This window comes from Podospora bellae-mahoneyi, chromosome 6 (genome assembly GCF_035222275.1).
Source record: "Podospora bellae-mahoneyi strain CBS 112042 chromosome 6, whole genome shotgun sequence".
In the NCBI taxonomy this organism is placed as follows: domain Eukaryota; kingdom Fungi; phylum Ascomycota; class Sordariomycetes; order Sordariales; family Podosporaceae; genus Podospora; species Podospora bellae-mahoneyi.
The window spans coordinates 2,589,551-2,602,960 of record NC_085885.1 but is presented as its reverse complement, the minus strand read 5'-3'; the positions used below and the strand labels follow the sequence as shown (position 1 = coordinate 2,602,960).

Genomic DNA, 13,410 nt, shown 5'->3' with positions numbered 1-13,410 from the left:
TCCTGAGACTTTTCTTGAGGCTTTCCAGAGGCCAGTGTCTGGCAAGGTGTTTTTTCCAATATGTATTTTGGGGAGTCCGCTCACACTCAACGGATCTATTTTCTTTTTCCTCCCTTTCAGTCAATTCAATCCTTTATTACAGCTTGAGTTCCCACACAGAACCAAATCTCGTACCAGCACAAATCATTATACTGGTGGGTTCAATCCCATGACCCAGACAACCAACAGCAAAGCTCTGATCTGACAAAGTCGTCACAGAATGGAGGTCACACGCCGAGGCAGTCACACAATCCATACCACGTGAATCTGCGCCGCCCGAACAACCAGGACCGATCTTTCTTCACTAGCACATCAGCACACCAGAGTCAAAAGTGTTCATCATGGCTGCTATATTTCAAGGCTATTCTCCAAGTTTTCTTGGCCAGCTCCCCTTGGAGATCATCGACCAAATCCTTCTGAGCATGCCAGTCAGGGACGGCTGGACAGTTAAAAGCAGCATCCCGGCAATCTTCAGAATCTACACCGGCACTGAATGAGAGAAGCATCTGCACCGTCGCCTGTACGGCGCGTTGCTCAACATTAAAGCTGCTCACCTCTTCAATGCTCTGAGTTCGATCGAGGACCTCAAGCTTGAGTCTCTGCAGCTCAGACTTGCACAAGAACCAACAGCTTCCAATCTCCACCACATGACCGAGCGTTTGGGATATCATCGTCGATTGCTCGTTCGGCTGCGAGGCAGAACCGCTCGGTCGCGGGCCTGAGACGCTTGCTCGCCTGGCCCAGGAGTTGCTTCCAACGCCCTCTGAAACCTTCGAAGCGCTGTCGAGCATCTACACGTATATGTACTTGTACTGGAAACGGATAATGCTCGCCACCGGAATGGAGTTCAGCTCCGGGGATCATACGTGCGCGGAGAGGCAGGATAGGCCATGCTTTCCTTGCATCGGGCACAAGCAGATGATCGATTGGTGTTCTCACCGGCTGGCTAGTCAGGGGTCAAAGGCTCTGTCGTTGGCAGTCAAAATGCCAGTCAGTTGGGACGTTGGAGCGACTGAACGTGTTATGCCCAAGGGTCTCCGGAATAAGGGGTTATTGACATTGTTGTATAAAGGTTGGGATCTGTACCCTCATTACATTTGGCCACAGATATATACGATGCTGACGGAACCGGCTTGTAACATGATCAACATCTGGCACAAAGCACCAAGCTCTGCCCTGGCCCACTTCCGCAGCGAGGATATATTAGATTAGCCGATGGGCTTGCTCCGTTCAGATACTCCCAAAATACATTATCAGTTTGTACTCACTTCTTCCATTCTGGTCGTACCACACGTAGGCTACCTTGTCAAAGATCGACATGTCCGAGACCAAGCACGGTAGCCCAGGGCAGTTTCACGCTCGACGTTTACAACCATGCGGCCTCTTCCGGAGCAAGATCGACCCTACAGGCCAGCTTTCCTGTCCTGGACCTTTCGCTCGAAAGATTAGACCTCACTCTGATTCACATGCCAATCAAGGATCTGATCACCCTGAAGAGACTGTCACCAGAAATTCTCCGGATCTACAGCGGGCCGGATTGGGAGCAACACCTGTATCGACGCCTCGGAGGCATCGACCCGTTCCTCAGCATCGCGTGCTCTTTTGACCGGTTCGAGGCCTACACAGCTCTCAGCTTGGAAACATTTATTTACCGAATGCCTCCCACTTTTCGAGAGCTTGAAGGAATGTGTGAGAAGCTCGAGATAATCGACGACATCATCTTCGACTTCGCTAGTATCGCGCTCAAACCCACGAAGGGGGTCAGCTTTCGGTCCTGGCCTATTTGGACATCTGAAGAAATCCTGCGCGATCAAACGCCATCTTCCACACGCCGAGAGAATATTCAAGTCCATTGATCACTATCACCTGCGAGGGTCACTTGCGAAGATTTTTCAACAGATCATCTCAAGTGGACTGCCACTCATCTTCATCGAGGCAGTCTCATGCGCTTATACGTATCTCGAGGGCGGAGTCATCGGGCTGCAACTCATGGTCCGGAGACGCTATTCACACAACTAAACGGCGTGGGAAGGGTTAACACTAAGCATTCGAAGCAAGGGTCAACGTGGGCAAATTTATTTGAGTTCTTGTACGGTGTGGAGGCGGGTGGCTGTGACCAACTTCTGCATGGTGGAGGGGGAATGGATACCAGCCACTACTATCTAGGACCGAAGATTGCGAAGCATCTCCGGCGATCTACAAACACCTTCAAGGAGCCGGATGTTGAAGTGGCTTGTGTTTGGGGGTTTGGGGCACACCCAACATGATTTGGACCATGGTGGAGGATCATCACCGCGCTGAGACTGTCCAAGACGATGGAGAGGATGAAGACTAGGAACATATATTCTGCCTGTGCCCTGACTGACAAGACATCAATTGACCACACGGAACAGGTACCGAGCCCCATATTTAGCGATAGCATGTGGGTGAGTGTCTGCAAGGAAGTCGAAAACCTCGTAATGATCAAGTATATAAAAATAGAAAGATTCCAGCCAGGCAGAGGGGAATGAATTGTCTGTGCTTACCCGTTCCATGTGGTGGACTCGTCAAATAACCATAAAGCAAGGACATGCCGGCATAAAAGAATTGAACTTGTTGTACTTGAAGACTACCCCTCGTCAGCGGGTGAAATCTGGATAAATTAACAGCACTATATGCCGAGTGTTACCACAGGGCGATTGGACCGTCGGGACGGGAGACCACAGTGGTTGCATCCATCCGGGACGCTGTCTGATTCGGCGATAGCAGGCACACGGCGTGCAGAGCTTCCCGACAAATCGAGACACGGAACTTGAAGAAGAGTAAAAATAACAAAAAGAAGGCGCAAAGAATTCTTGGGGCAGGTGAGACAGTGAGACATGCCTGGCGGGGCATGGAACCCCACCTTCCATTGCCTGCCATGCTCCGACTTCTATCAGGAGTGTAACCATCCCAACTTGTCAGTTACCAAAACTGCCTATTCGGAGATCCGACCCCTTCCGCCTTTCTCTTTCGAGTCTTTTTGCCTCTTGGCAGCGGACCCGTTCATTCCCAGCGCCCAGGTTGCAAATCATTTCCCCCGCCGGACCTCGCACCTGCTGTTGCATTCCATTGCAGCGACCGTCGTGCCGGCCTGAGACGTGCATATCCCGGGAGTTGGGGACTCGTCATGGCCTAAACAAGTATCATAAATCCGGTCCTGTCCTTTCTCGCCTGGTTCTCGGTGTCGGCGATCCATGGATGTCACGCCTAGAACATGTCACCGACCGTTACCACGAGCGAATCTAGAATACGACGTCTAGACTCCCACTTGCTCTCTGAAGCATCCTTGCTCCCATCGGCTCCACACTGTCCATCCGGTGATACAGCAGTATAAAGACCGACCAGGTTCTCTCCCGCTCACCACTCCGCTGGATCTACACCATCTTGCCGATCGCTTTTTTTTTTATTTTTTTTTTTATTTTTTTTTATAAAAAACTCCCCTGAAAAGATCGTCGCTTGACACAAGACACTCCATCAAGCTCTGTCACCCCTCACTTCTAACGTCTATTAGCCATCATGAAGGTATGTGCAACCTTCCCTCTTGGACCTCGCACCGTGACATCTAAGTAACCTTGGCCCGTGTAGCAACCAACCACGCACTTGCTCACCCTCTTCCTCCTGCCCTTCGCCCTCGCCCTTCCCACACCAGCAGACTCAGTCAATCAAGTGGAGCAAGGGACCAACACGCCGGCGACAGTGGGCAACGTCAACGCCGGTATCCCCCGATGCAAGACACAGGGCCTCAGCGACTTTTGCCTGTCAAACAGCAATAAGCCATACTGCGACGCCACCGGGTTTCACAACAACATGATGGCCCAGTGCGAGAAGAACTGCTGGTGCGAATAGATTGTGCCCAGACCCGACATCGGGGATGAAGAAGGAGGACCAAGAGCCAGATAATGGACGACTAGATAGGTGACGGGCATTGGAGAAGGAATAATACCCATCAACACAAATTCTATCGAGTCTGGAAGCTCTCCTTTTATCCTGCCAGCAATACCCAGCCACACTTAGTATGAGGATGGGACAAGTTGGAGAGAGAATATGACAGGAAAAAGGTGTTGAAAAAAGAGATGGGGCCATCGAAGCATTGATTTTTTCTTTCTGGGTATTTCTGATTCTTGATATGGAAGTTATTTCTGCACCAAATCAAGGACAGCATGTTGCTGCCCGTGGAGAAAGGTCCCACAGGGTCAACATTTACCACCGGCGTTGACTAAGCATTCTACGACATTGTCGTTTGTGACACCCTTCGGACACAGTTCGGCATTCACGGGACTGCTTTTCTGTCTTTAGACGTCCTCAAATATGAGTACAAGAACAAGAGGATAAGTGTTTAAGAGGGTTTCCAGGCGGCTGTGACTGTAAATGTGGATTATGCAGGCATCATGCCATGATGGGTGTTAGTAAGTGCATGCGTTGACGTCGTGATGACAAAGCTCGACTCATCGTCTCCACGATCAGTAACTGGGGTATAAAATCCCATAATCAACCTCGCCTCACCAGGAGTAAAACATTGTTTTCAAACCAACAACACTGAGAACGATACTCAGTTCACGATGACGACCCCTACCCTCTCCCGCGACGACCTCATATCCCTCCACGGTTTTACTCCCCTCCCCGTGGACCAGGACGCCATCTTCCAAGGAAAACCATTCCTCCACCAACCCACCCCGGTCCCTCTCTCGTCCATCCCCTATCCAAGCTCTACCGACCCCTTGGTCGCCAAGGTGCAGGAGTACGCGAAGGAAAAGCTCCCAATCCAAACCTACAACCACTCCATGCGGGTTTTCTACTGGTGTACGCCCCTTCACCCCTATCCCCTCCACCCTCCCCCTCCCCCTCCCCATCCTCGTTAACCCCCCCCCCCTCAAAACCAGCAACCATAATCATGCAACAACAATTGCCCTCCCTCCCCCCCATCTCGCCCTCCACTATAGCCCTGACCTGTCTCCTCCACGACATCGGCACCACCCCCTCCAACCAATCCTCCACCCTCCTCTCATTCGAGTTCCAAGGCGGGGTGATAGCCCTCGACCTCTTAAAAGAACTCAACGGCAACAAGTCGCAAGCAGAAGCCGTAGCAGAAGCCATAATCCGACACCAAGACCTCGGCACAGTAGGCACCATCACAGCCTTGGGACAAATCCTCCAACTAGCCACAGTCTACGATAACATGTCCCTTCGCCCGTATCTCATCCACCCAGACACCAAGGCCGAGGTGAACAAGGCTTACCCTAGAAAGGGCTGGAGCGGGTGTTTCTCTGCTGCTATCGCCAATGAGAAGAAACTAAAACCCTGGGGGCATACCAGCCATTTGGGGTGGGAGGTTTTTGAGAACGGGGTTCGGGAGAATGAGTTTATGAGGGAGGTGGATTCTTGGGAGTGAGCGGGGTGCAGGTAATGGATATGGTAGGTAGCTTTGATGGTCAAAGGGCTAGGTTGAAAGATGTAAACTAGGGTGGATTAAGCCAGCTCGTTATCTGAATAAGAAGAGGACCAGTAGCTCAGGGGTAGAGCAACCGGCTGCAGTCCGGTAGGTCACGCGTTCAAATCGCGTCTAGTCCTTGACTTTTTTTTATTGCCATCACTGTGATTGAAAGGCTTGAATGGGCTGGGGAAAACACTCCTCAGCAATCATAACGAGTCGGCCTGTACCTATCCCTAAAGAGTATTTCTCACGAGGTCGCTGCTGGGTGGCCTTCGGCTAATAAACGTGACTCACACACACACACGCCGAATGAGGTAGAATCTTGTCAGAATACTCTTCAACGACAATAAAAGATAGATACAGTGCAGTAGATCAAGTGGGCTTCTGATTTGCAGTACCAGTCATTCCCTCCATGCCCGGCAGCCGCTCCTCGACCAATTTCGCTGCAATTAAAGCATTTCCAGGTTGACAACGCTTCGAACACTAGTCAATGATCTGAAAGAACAACGCCAAAAAATGACAGTGCTACTATTCGGACAATTGACCAGCCCCGTAACAGTTGCGAACCTTAGCAATGCTTCGATTCCAACACAATTGCTCGAGAAACAATTCCACCTTGCCGATAACAGGCAAATGCATACAAGATAACGATGATAACGAGAAAAAGAGTGGTAGACAGTAGATACTAGTCCCATATCCAGCTGATGAACCTTGTCCAGCCTCTAGTCTTCTTTGTTGGCTGGAAACCTTGGGTTTGTACCGAGAGGTTCTCCTCAGCCTGTTCAAACGCTTCTTCAAGGGGTATTTGATCGAGAGGAGTGATCGAGGTCTTGCGGAAGAACTTCCAGCCCAGGTAAGCAGCTAGGACAATGGGAATGTCACTGCAGGTCACGTTAGTATCAAGACAACAGGTTTGCACAAAACAATCAAATGACTGACAGGTACGACGACACAAACTTGGCGGCGTCCCAGCGGCCCGTGGTGAAGACACTGAAGCCGCTCGTGAACAAAATGACGAGGCACATGACAAGCCCGACTGGGGATGTGTACTCTGCTGATTGTCAACTTCAGCTTTCCTCACATCCAAGAATGAAGACCTACCCGTCCACCAATTGTGCCACGGCAGTCTGTCGGTCGAAATGCCTTGCTTCTTGATAGCCTTGAGAAGCCGGATGTGGTTCAGCAGAATGGAACTCCAAGAGACCAACACCCCGGCTGCCGTCAGCATGACCAGCCACCAGAACACCCTAATGGCGTTCTCGGACAGGCTCAAGAAGCTCAAAAACATGAAGACCGTGAACAACAAGACACACATATATGGTGTGCCCCAGGACGTGGTCCTCAAAAAGATATTCGGTGCTTGTCCCTTCAGTGCCAATCCATACAACACCCTCGTGCCCGCCAGCAAACTCTGATTCGCCGCTGACCAGGCCGACGCGATCACAATGGCATTCACCAAGCTCGGGATCCCCTTGATCCCAGCTGCTGCGGCCGCAAGCACAAACGGACTCTGTGCCACGGTATCACCACTCCCCTTCAGCCTCTCATCATTGCTAGGCACCAACAAGCCCACCACAAACACCGCCAGACCATAGAAGATGACAATCCTCGCAAAGACCCTCTTCACAGCCTTGGGAATAGCCTCTCTCGGGTTTCTCGTCTCAGCGGCAGCCATAGCCAAAGACTCCACCCCCGCAAAACTGAACACCGCCCCGGTCATCACTGCCCAGAAGCCGAGAAACCTCCCCCAGTCTCCTTGAGCAATATACTCCACAAACGGACCCGGATCACGCCAATATCTGAACCCAATCACCCCAGTCCCAGGCACTCCCCCCAAATTGATCACCAACCCCAACACAATCAAAAAGACAACCAGCAAGATCTTCAACAAGGCAAACACAAACTCCACCTCACCAAACACCCTCACAAAAGCCATCCCTATCCCACCCGTGAGTGCGATAAACGGCAAGATCACCGCCGCCGGGTTCAGCCCATCCCCCGTCCAAAACTTGACCAGCACACAAACCGCCACAATTTCAGAAGGTATACTCAACAGATTGCCGTAAACCAAGTTCCACCCAATAGCAAACCCCATGGCTGGATCAACCAGCACCTCGGCGTGTCTGACGAATGATCCGGTGACAGGCATCAAAGCAGTGACCTCTCCCAGGGCAAACTGCACGGAGCAGACGACTAGTGCGATGACTGCATAGCCTAGCAGTGCACCGAGAGGACCACCCGTAGAAACTGCCCCGCCAAGGCCGAGGAAGAGACCGGTGCCGATGGACCCTGCTATTCCCAGCATGGAGAGATGGCGTTGGGAGAGGCCCTTTTGGAGGGATCTGGACTCAATCTGGTGCTCTTGGCTGAGGCTCTGGGGGTTGGATAAGAGGGGATTATTGGATTTGGGGGATAGGAGAGGGGACTCGACGTCGGTATTATTGATGATGCTGACGGGGGCGATGTTCTGCTTGGGAGAGCGTGATGGTTGGGGGGTGGATGAGCCAGAGGAGGACGAAGAGGCGGTTCCGTACCCCGCCGGCTTGAGGTTGGGTGTTGAGGCGGTCATGTTGGCCAGTGGTTCGCCGTGTTGAAGATGGATATTTTGCTGAGATGGCTGGAGACTGAGATTGAGGCCCTGCCTGATGATGCGGAGTGATCAAAGCGCGAGCAGTCGCAGGAGACCTTGTCGCTGACTGATCCCCGAACCGCCCGACAGAAGACCGCGTCTTCACCTCGGTCGATGACAACGACTGTATATGATGGTATCTGATCTGGCAGAATTCTGCCCGCTCTCAAGAGCAGAAGACATTGCGCCCCTGGCTTTGCCAATTCTCAATGTTAACAGAAGATTGAAGGAGGGAAGTGAGACAGCGGTGGACGGTCCAGCCCCGCACGCGACTCGATGTCGCGATTGCGCCAGGGTCAGGACCCACTTTGGCGGTCAAGAACACTGTCACCGCACCTGCAGGAAGTTGGCTGGTTCATCTGAGCCGTAGCAACTTCATCTGAGCTGACAAAAAGAAAATGAAAGACTTCAGTAAACTGAAGGGCACACCTCAAAAAATGGTCAAAAACGCAAAAATTAATTGAGACTCGGATACCGGGAGTCGAACCCGGGGCTGTTGAGAGAACAGACACTTCTGAGAAGTGAGAGTCAACGATGTTACCGCTACACCATACCCGATGGAAATCGTGTGTGGTCTCCGATTTGATGCAAGCTTGATGTGGATTGAGCCTCTATGATCAGCCTCCATCAACCACACGGAACACCATATCCCCCTGTCCTTTACCTCCCAATAATCCTCAACTCCAACCACCTCAACGGAGGAAAGCTCACCAAAGCAAACCCACACCCAACCCAAACACCCACATCACAACCCCCCGCGCTCGCTCCTGCCAGCACCGCCAATGGCCCGGTATACCAAATCTGGTACATCCCCAACACGGCCCCGACCCAGCCCAACAAGAAAGCAACCAGCGCAGCCCACCCAACCGGCAAATAACTCTTATCCTCCCACCTCGCCCAGTCAAACCCTCTAGTCCTCCTAAACAGCACATGCTCCAACACAAAGATCAAAATCATAAACTCTACCCAGTACCCCATCAGCGCGAGGAAGTTCTGGAACAGCACAAACAAATGCTCCCTCCCTGCCAAAGCCAGCACAGTCTGCAGGACGACCACCGTACAAGTCCACACCCACCTCGGCACAACCTTGAAGTGCCTCCCCAGAACCTGAAAGCCCAACGCCGCTGAATAACACCCGGGGATACTATTCGCGATGATTCCCAACGCCACAATAACAGAGCAGAACAATCCGAACCCCTTCAATGGTTCAAACCCAGCCACAATCAACGCCCCAGCAGAAATAGCATTCGCCTCCGCCCAAGCAGTATGATGCGTCACACCAGTCGCAAGCCCAATCCCCATCATATAAACCAGACTAAACGACGTCCAAAGCCCAAACAGCGTCAAACAAAAGATCTTCCTCTTGCGCGTGCTCTCAGGGTAGTAAACATAGTAATCACTCGCCGCCGCCGCCCACGAGTTGGGCACATAAAGACACAGGCTCAAAAAGCTAAGCCTGTTCGCCGCAATGGCCGTCCCATCTCCCTGGGACTCAATCGTGGTGTCAAAATACGGTCCCGCACACCCGATAAGTGCGAAGAGGACCAATATCTGGGGTATCAACGCGAACCTGTTTTTCCATCAGCTGCTGTCTCCCGTTCCCATCTCCAAACAGGAACTTACCGTTCATAAAAATGAAAAACCCTCATCCCAAAAACCGCCACAACCCAACAAACCAAAGCACTAACCACAATCCCAACCACAATCGTCAAACTCCCCCCGCTCACCGCAGATAACATCTGTCCCGCAATGATGTAACTCAAGGTGATATACCCCACCATCAAAACAATGTTCAACGCTGTCGGTATCTTGCTAGGCCAGTAACCCATGAAATACCTCGCGATAACCATTGTTCTGTTCCCGCTTGCCGGTCCCCAGATACTCATGTATGCGGTGGAACAACTCCCAAGAAAGGCTCCAACAATAGCGCTCCATGCCGCGTCGGTGAAACCAAGCTGGAAGACTAATGGTCCGAGAAGGGCCACTGCGAGGTTGTTGACGGAGATGTTGGCCCCGAACCAGAGGAGGAATACCTGGGCGTCTGCGAGGTGGGAGGGAGGTTGCCGTTCGGAGGGGAGGACGCGGGTGATGCCGCGGGCTTCGAAGCCGGAGAGGGATTCGAGGGTGTTGTTGATCTTGATCAAAAAATGGGGAACCTTGAAAGGAGAAGCATTTTGGGGTTGTTGTTGTTGGGGGGTGTCAGTGGAGGAGATTGATTTGGTGGTGGGATCTGCTGGTGTTGTTGCGGTGGTGGCAGCAGCCTGCTGCTTCTCAAGATCGGGGGTTGTCATTTTGGCTTGGATGTCATCCAAGTTGGATGATGTTGAAAAAATGCTGGCACCACGAGCTGGCCTGATGAGACTTGGGAGACGCGACCTTATCACCCCTTACCCCAGCCTTATCCCAGCGGTGAGATACGCCACGTCAAAGGTAGGTGATACCAACCAACAGCTCCAACCCCAGCATTCAAAGATTGTAAGCCATCGCCATCACCCACCGAGCGGGGTATCTTCCCTGCATCTCGGCTCCATGTCGTTGGTTCTACTCCCTCCTTGTGATTGACCAACCGAACCGATCGCAACCTGCACCTGAACGTCTGTGTAACACTGTATCACACTTATGTAACCACCACTACGCTCTCACCGGGTTAGACACCCCGGCATATCAGGTCTAGTAAGTCTTGGTAACCTGCTCTGAACGGCAACTGTTGGGGTTGTCAGCCGCAAAAGACGCCACAAAAGGTCGACTATTTGATGGGTTATGTCGAATAGAGAAGGGGGGTTACAGTGTTACCCCACATGTGCTGCAGAGGTGATGTGACATGGTGCTGCGGTTGGGGGTTTGTGCGACAGAGGGGGAGAGATGGGAATAGTGCTCATTGCCGAGACGTTAGATATGAGTGTGGACATTTGTTGGAGAATTCCAATATGAGAAAACGGGAACGACAGTACTGACAGCCTGGCCCCCCCGACGACGTTCGTCTCACTACCTCTTTGCATTCAATTTTAAGCCGTGATAAGAGAAATCTGAGAAAATGGCTACCTCAACCGACGCCCAGGAGTTCTCCTCCATCAAGTTCGACTACCTCATCATCGGCGGCGGCACAGCTGGTCTCGTCGTCGCCTCCCGTCTAGCCGAAATCCCCTCCCTCACCATCGGCGTCCTCGAAGCAGGGAAAAGCGGTTATGGCGACGACAACATTGACATCCCAGCCTACTCTGGCCGAGCACTGGGAGGACCCTACGACTGGCACTTCCAGACCACGCCCCAGCCCGGTCTGGGCGGACGAACTCTCCCATGGAACCGGGGGAAGGTCCTAGGCGGATCAAGTGCGCTGAATTATATGACTTGGAATCGTGGAAGCAAGGAGGATTATAATGCCTGGGAGGAGCTGGGGAATGATGGTTGGGGGTGGGATTCTCTCCTGTAAGCATCTTTCGGCTATGACAGGCGTGAGTTGAGAACTGACGGGTGGACAGCCCTTACTTCAAAAGGTCAGAACGATTCCACCCGCCTCCGCCGAACTTTAAGGACAACCACCAGGCCTCGTACAACGAGCCAAACAGCTTCCTGGGGGAAGATGGGCCCATCAATGTCTCATACACTCGAGACTTCTCGCCTTCGCATGCTCTGTGGCATGCAACCTTCAACGAGGTGGGGGTCGAGTCAAATCCAGCTCATTTGAACGGATCAAATGTGGGTGTGTGGACTACCATTGTGGCCGTCAACCCAGAGACCGCCACAAGATCATATGCGACTCATTACTGCTTGATGCCGCCTGCGAATCTGCATATCCTTACTGAGGCTCTCGTTGAGCAAGTCGTTCTGGATAATAAGGACGGGGAATGGGCTGCTACTGGCGTGCGGTTCAGTCATTACGGGAAGCAATATGTCGCCTCAGCTGCTCGAGAGGTCATCCTGTCAGCAGGCAGCGTCCAGTCACCACAGCTTTTGGAGTTGTCCGGTGTTGGCCGGGCTGATGTTCTGGGTGCTGCGGGAATTCCGTTAAAGGTTGAGAGTCCAAACGTGGGTGAAAACCTGCAGGAACATATCAGTAAGTCCTACTGTAACGTTGAGTATGTCTGTCGCTGATCACCACCAGTGCTCCCAACGGTCTTCGAAGTGGACCCCAAGCTCCCCCATCCAGACGACCTGTTCATCGAAGAAATCGCCGCCACCGCCTACGAGCAATACCAAAAAGAAAAGTCCGGTCGTTTGACCGTCCTCCCCTGCTCGATGGCATATCTTCCCGTTTCCAAGCTGGCACCCGAAGAAGATGTGGCTTCGCTCTCGTCCAGGTCCCAACAGTTGGATCGTTTTGGCGCCGAGCAAACGTCTATCCTCTCTAGCAGGTTCGACACCGACAAACAGCTCGGCCAAGTCGAATTCGTCTTTGATCTCGGCAACTGGAACCCGTCGTTTGCGCCTAAGGAAGAGGGCAAGAGATACTGCTCCATGCTGTTGGTGCTGCAGTATCCCTACTCGAGAGGGTCCATCCATATCGATCCTAAAGATGGATTAACCGCTGATGGGGTACCGGCCACCGCGCACCAACAGCCGGTGATTGATCCGCAGTATTATGTTGGTCCTCATGGGGAGCTCGACCTTGAGATTATGCTGCATGGTGCCAAGTTTGCGCAGAAGATTTGCTCGACTAAGCCATTGAAGAATATCATCGCCGGTCCTGCTTCTCCTTCATCGGCAGTGGTCTCGGATGAAGACCTGAGAGGATGGATCGTTGAGAATACCATCACAGACTGGCATCCGATAGGGACCTGTGCGATGGGCGGTCGTGCTGGGCAGGCAGGCGGTGTGGTTGATGAACGGCTCAGGGTGTACGGCGTGAAGGGCTTGAGAGTGATCGATGCAAGCGTGATGCCGCTGCATATCAGCGCGCATTTGCAGGCTACGGTTTATGCTATTGGTGAGAAGGGGGCCGACATGATTTTGGAAGATGCTGGACTTCGAAGTTAGTGGTCATTAGCCTGCGGAGTTTCAAACAAATCTCTCGGCCGGTAGAGTGAGTGTTGAGTGAGATTCTGCAAATAGCCACGAGATGGAGCCAAAAACGAGACAACTTGATAACCTTCCTAAAGGCAGGTCTCGGCTGCCAACTGGGTTCCGGGCCGACTGGAGGTCGAAGATGACTTGAACATCACTTGCGAATGCTGCTGCCCACACCGAATGTGACTCAAGATCGAAAGTTGACCCATTTTCGCAATGGTGTATGGAGTGATGGGGTGATGTGGTGTATGAGAGCAATTTGAATCAAAAGTAGAAGGTCAAGATC

The 13,410-nt window shown here is 52.3% G+C and overlaps 5 protein-coding genes and 2 non-coding genes across 7 annotated transcripts; 3 read left to right on the top strand and 4 right to left on the bottom strand.

Moving 5' to 3' along the window:
• Positions 1-2,894: 2,894 nt before the first annotated feature.
• On the top strand, positions 2,895-3,906 carry QC761_606470 (uncharacterized protein; the record flags this gene model as incomplete). Its single annotated transcript, XM_062881086.1, has 2 exons — positions 2,895-3,582; positions 3,646-3,906. The coding sequence occupies exons 1-2, from the start codon at positions 3,577-3,579 to the stop codon at positions 3,904-3,906; spliced, it is 267 nt and encodes an 88-aa protein (XP_062729738.1). The 5' UTR covers positions 2,895-3,576.
• Positions 3,907-4,619: 713 nt separating this feature from the next.
• QC761_606460 (uncharacterized protein) lies at positions 4,620-5,556 on the top strand (the record flags this gene model as incomplete). Its single annotated transcript, XM_062881085.1, has 2 exons — positions 4,620-4,860; positions 4,941-5,556. 2 exons carry the CDS (start codon positions 4,620-4,622, stop codon positions 5,447-5,449), a joined length of 750 nt encoding a protein of 249 aa, XP_062729737.1. The 3' UTR covers positions 5,450-5,556.
• On the bottom strand, positions 5,557-5,628 carry QC761_0095280. The gene has a single exon. It is a non-coding gene; the product is annotated as a tRNA-Cys (tRNA).
• Positions 5,629-5,744: 116 nt separating this feature from the next.
• QC761_606450 (uncharacterized protein) lies at positions 5,745-8,060 on the bottom strand (the record flags this gene model as incomplete). Its single annotated transcript, XM_062881084.1, has 3 exons — positions 5,745-6,372; positions 6,431-6,542; positions 6,593-8,060. The coding sequence occupies 3 exons, from the start codon at positions 8,058-8,060 to the stop codon at positions 6,177-6,179; spliced, it is 1,776 nt and encodes a 591-aa protein (XP_062729736.1). The 3' UTR covers positions 5,745-6,176.
• Positions 8,061-8,586: 526 nt separating this feature from the next.
• QC761_0095260 lies at positions 8,587-8,678 on the bottom strand. The gene has a single exon. It is a non-coding gene; the product is annotated as a tRNA-Glu (tRNA).
• Positions 8,679-8,780: 102 nt separating this feature from the next.
• Positions 8,781-10,822, bottom strand: TPN1 (Vitamin B6 transporter; the record flags this gene model as incomplete). Its single annotated transcript, XM_062881083.1, has 2 exons — positions 9,744-10,822; positions 8,781-9,690 (listed from the first exon to the last, which is right to left on the bottom strand). The coding sequence occupies exons 1-2, from the start codon at positions 10,409-10,411 to the stop codon at positions 8,781-8,783; spliced, it is 1,578 nt and encodes a 525-aa protein (XP_062729735.1). The 5' UTR covers positions 10,412-10,822.
• QC761_606430 (uncharacterized protein) lies at positions 10,698-13,361 on the top strand. The gene is made up of 3 exons (XM_062881082.1): positions 10,698-11,546; positions 11,600-12,174; positions 12,223-13,361. The coding sequence occupies exons 1-3, from the start codon at positions 11,155-11,157 to the stop codon at positions 13,092-13,094; spliced, it is 1,839 nt and encodes a 612-aa protein (XP_062729734.1). The 5' UTR covers positions 10,698-11,154; the 3' UTR covers positions 13,095-13,361.
• The last annotated feature ends 49 nt before the right edge of the window (positions 13,362-13,410 follow it).

Excerpts from the sequence above, each read along its gene's own strand:
- QC761_606430 (XM_062881082.1), top strand. The coding sequence starts at position 11,155 with ATGGCTACCTCAACCGACGCCCAGGAGTTCTCCTCCATCAAGTTCGAC. Across the intron at positions 11,547-11,599 it reads TGGGGGTGGGATTCTCTCCT|CCCTTACTTCAAAAGGTCAG; the intron begins GTAAGCATCTTT and ends ACGGGTGGACAG. Across the intron at positions 12,175-12,222 it reads AAACCTGCAGGAACATATCA|TGCTCCCAACGGTCTTCGAA; the intron begins GTAAGTCCTACT and ends GATCACCACCAG.